Source organism: Diaporthe amygdali (assembly GCF_026229845.1).
Source record: "Diaporthe amygdali strain CAA958 chromosome Unknown NODE_27_length_698932_cov_65_101997, whole genome shotgun sequence".
NCBI lineage: Eukaryota > Fungi > Ascomycota > Sordariomycetes > Diaporthales > Diaporthaceae > Diaporthe > Diaporthe amygdali.
The window spans coordinates 500,248-504,041 of NW_026517047.1; the positions used below are offsets into that span (position 1 = coordinate 500,248).

At 57.8% G+C, this 3,794-nt stretch overlaps 1 protein-coding gene across 1 annotated transcript; it reads right to left on the reverse strand.

Moving 5' to 3' along the window:
* Positions 1–2,702: 2,702 nt before the first annotated feature.
* J7T55_000677 (uncharacterized protein) lies at positions 2,703–2,990 on the reverse strand (the record flags this gene model as incomplete). Its single annotated transcript, XM_053131611.1, has 1 exon — positions 2,703–2,990. One exon carries the CDS (start codon positions 2,988–2,990, stop codon positions 2,703–2,705), a length of 288 nt encoding a protein of 95 aa, XP_052990407.1.
* Between the last annotated feature and the right edge of the window lie 804 nt (positions 2,991–3,794).

A 3,794-nucleotide genomic window follows, 5' to 3' on the forward strand; every position in this document is an offset into this window, starting at 1 on the left:
GGTAGAAAGCAGGGGTTTAACCAAAACACAGCCTTGGTGATTCCAATCTCGCCTCTGGAAACGATGCCGAATGGTGATGGCATTCCCATGCTATTCACGGCGGTCTAATTCGGTCTTTCAGCCGAAGCCCGACCACCGCCATCGCTGCGGCATGGCCTACTGCCGGCGGAGCTGTACGCTGGGTTGTTTTGGAAAGGCCCAGCTGGGACTTCGCTGGATAAGGCAAGCCGTGCTGGCTTGCACCCTCCCCTCCTTCGCATCGCTATCTCGAATAGAGTAGTATGCGGCTGCAATGGGGTGATACATCCCAAGCGAGGACGCCTTTCGGTGAAGCGCCCACCAGCTCAGAGTCGGGCAGCAGCCAGACGAGCTAGCTATCTGGCCTGTGGTGCGGAAATAGAGTGGTGAGTAAGCGACGTCCCCGAGAGACAGTTGCATTGCCATCGTCGATTGCAACACATGTTTGGGACCAAACGATGGGCAGCTTGGCCAGAGAGACTCAGTGTCGTTTACGGTTTACACCAACCCTTAACCCCGAGGGAGCTTTGGCCGATCTCGCGATTTGCAGGGTGATTACCACAAAGTCCGCCGGCAAGAGAGCTGTGCCCTGCCCTAGGAGCTATGGCCTAGCAGCCGACTACCGCCTCCCTTGGTTCGTTACACCAGGTGGGTACACGTTAGTGTGGACAAAAGATCCCCGTCCGCGCCGCAAACACAAAACGGTCAGTAGAGGTGTTTGCTGCAGACCCCTGGGCCCCGCCCTCAAATGGGCGGGCGTCTGCCGGCTGTCCCAGCGTTTCCCAGGTATTTCTGGCCAAGGGATTGGGGATCTCGGATCCTCCGCGGCCGCCCGAGATTAACTTCCAGAGAGGACGGCCGCACAACTTAGACCGTGGTTCGGCATGGCTGTTTCAAAAGGTTGCTCTGCCAATACAACGGCGACATCGTCGTGAGCCTCTTCTGTCAAAAGATAGTTCTGAGCGAAGATGAGGTGTGAAGACAAATCTTTCTTTCTTCTTCCAGATGGGCTCACGGTGCCCAATACGGAAGTACATGAGTAGTCAGGTTGGCGCATGTACCCGTTGTCAGACGCCTAATTGACTTTCGCCAAATTCCGCAGAGTTACATGGGCCCTGTAGGGCTGGTGCTTGTCTTCTCCACATCAATCGATTTTAGGAGCGTGGGAGAGCAACTGCTGTCTGTCGAGTACCAGACGGGACATGTTAGGAGAGCAACGCCTAGCCGCTAAAAATTGCAACGTGTATCTTTGGCAAGTTGGCTGCACGGATCGCTCGAGCTTCTGTAGCTATCGGCGGCGTCCGGGCTTTGTAAGCTCCCCAAGTTGGGTTATCGGCTTAGAAATTGCATATCAAGCCAGCCAAGACTCGACCTAGCGTGACGGGTGGCATCAAGGTGGGTGAGTTGTCCTGCGAGAATCAATGGTTGCAGATGATTAATAGCCCCCCTAGCACAGGAACATCGACTGCCAGACTTGTTGTATTATTCCTTTCGGGAAACCTTTCTCAAGGCGGTGAGGCTACCAAGACGAGGCAGTGCCGATCATCTGGTGGCATGCGAGTTCTCTGCCGCGTGTGCAACTGGAGCTGGGGCGGCGTGACGCGGGGTTGGGAAATGCAGGTGGCCGCAGGCCGTGGTCTTCGCGATCAACAGCTCTCACCTGAGGAGGGAGGGAGAGAGGAGGGGTGGGATATGTGTGTGCTGTGAGCTCAGGGGGGCCGATCGGCATCGCCGCGGTGTTGCAGCTCTCACTGACAGGCGTTGGGATTGGACGTGAGCCGTAGGGCTGAAGATGGGCCCCACACCCCAGACAGACCCGACAGAGGGGAACAGATCAGCACGTAGCGAGCCGGCTGTGGAGAGGATGGCCGACTAGGCATGCCTGTCAACTCTGTCAGCTGCCCCGTTGCTTTGCCTGTGACACAAGACCCCATCCATTCTTTTTCCACGGGATCGTGCCACCCAGGCGCCGACCAGTTGCAATGTCACAGTTTGGCTAGGCAGTTCAGATTGACTTTTTTTCTTTTGTGAACGAAGAACCAGACCCATGCTCCCGCTTCGGTACCGAGGAGGATGAGCAGGGATGACTCACTGATGGTGTTGTGTTCAGTAGTATGCTCCACCGTCCTGTTAGTTAGGGTCGCATAGTGCGCGCCCTTGGTGGTCGGAGATAGCTGATCTTTGCCTGACTCTGCTGGGTTGCTGACATAGCCTGCTGCACTGTCCCAGAACGAAGCCATTGTATGCCAGACGGCCGTGGTCAGATGACAGCGCACCACCGGGCAGCGAAGACCAGCAGCCGGAGGAGCGGAGAGGGTTGCTGTCGTCAAGCTCCGTGCGTTCCGGCATTTGCCTCCCACGGCGTGGCGAATCAGAGACACAAGCACCTGGGTCATGGCTGTTGAGAGCAAAGGCCGAGTCCGACCTCGAAGTGTGCCGATTTCATGCCGATTACACATGCTAAAGTCCTACGCCGATGAGTGCGCGCCTATTCACGGAGCATAGCGTAGTAAAGGACCTGGCCAGGCCATGTGGACAGAAATTGACAGCTGGGGGTCCAATTGCTACCAGCCAGGCCAGCTACCAGCTGTGGGCAAGGGCTGGCCCTTGTTCGAAGCTACCCGGTGGCTGCTTGGAGGCTGAGGGCAGTGCCGAGTCACATCTTGCTGGGACAGGCCCTGCAACTACGGAGGTGATATGGAGTCGTATGGGTCGTATGGGTCGTATATCGTCAAGTCGTCTATCTCGAATCCTGAATCCCGATCCACCTGGTGGAAATGACCCTGCCCACCAATTTCTCGGTGTTTGAACAACGGCCTCTTTTTTGACAGGACAGGCAGCAAGGGGCAGGGCGAGACGAGGCGGAGCGACATTACGCGAAACAGCGGAGAGACTATTGGCGTCGCACTGGCTTCGTGCATGATTGATGTCACGGCGTGAATGGAGATGGAGATGGTGAGATGGGACTGCATGGCATGGGGATGGGGATGAGCGGATGAGGCCGCCGGCTGGCAAGATGGATTGGCGATGATGGGGCGGCTCTGGGCGGTGTTGACCGAAGGCGAAGGCCAAGGGAGATGGAGACTCAGGAACGGAGGAGGTCATGTGTGAGCGTGTGTGCGTATGCGCGTATCGTGTATCTTGTATCTGTCTGTGTACCCGACATTGGAATGCAACACTGGGGATGGGGACGGGGACGGGGAACGGGATGGGGATGCGCGGGTCGGAGAGATTTGGCGAGATGAGGATATGTCGTGTTGAGTTGTCGTGTGGTGTTGGGTCGGCTTGGTTGACTTGGGTGACGACTTGGGTGACTTGGGTGACTTGGGTTGGGGGCTTGGGTTGCGTGGGCGCGGTGTGATGTGATGCAATGCACGGCAGAGGTAGAGGCAGAGAGTGTTTGGGTCTTGGGTCTCAGATGGGGCAATGCACGGCCTGGGGGGAGGGGGCACGAAAGGGCACGAGGTGACGAGGGTGGGAGCTCTCCTGGCACCCTGGCACCCTGGGCACTTTGCTCTCCCGCTCTTTCTTGGTGGGGTCCAGACCTGGCGCACCCAGAAAGAGCGGGAGTGACAGGGGTGGCAAGGGGAGACAGAAGGCGCGAGCTTCCCGTCTCCTTCCCCTCAATGTGGCCCTGATGTGGCCTTTTAATTGTGGGGACCTGCCTGGTGACGGAGGATGGGGCAGGCACCTGGGGCAGGCACTGGCACTGGCACTGGCCGGAGCACGGGCCAGCCCCAAGGATGCATGGCAAGTGGCATGGGTACCTGGGTACT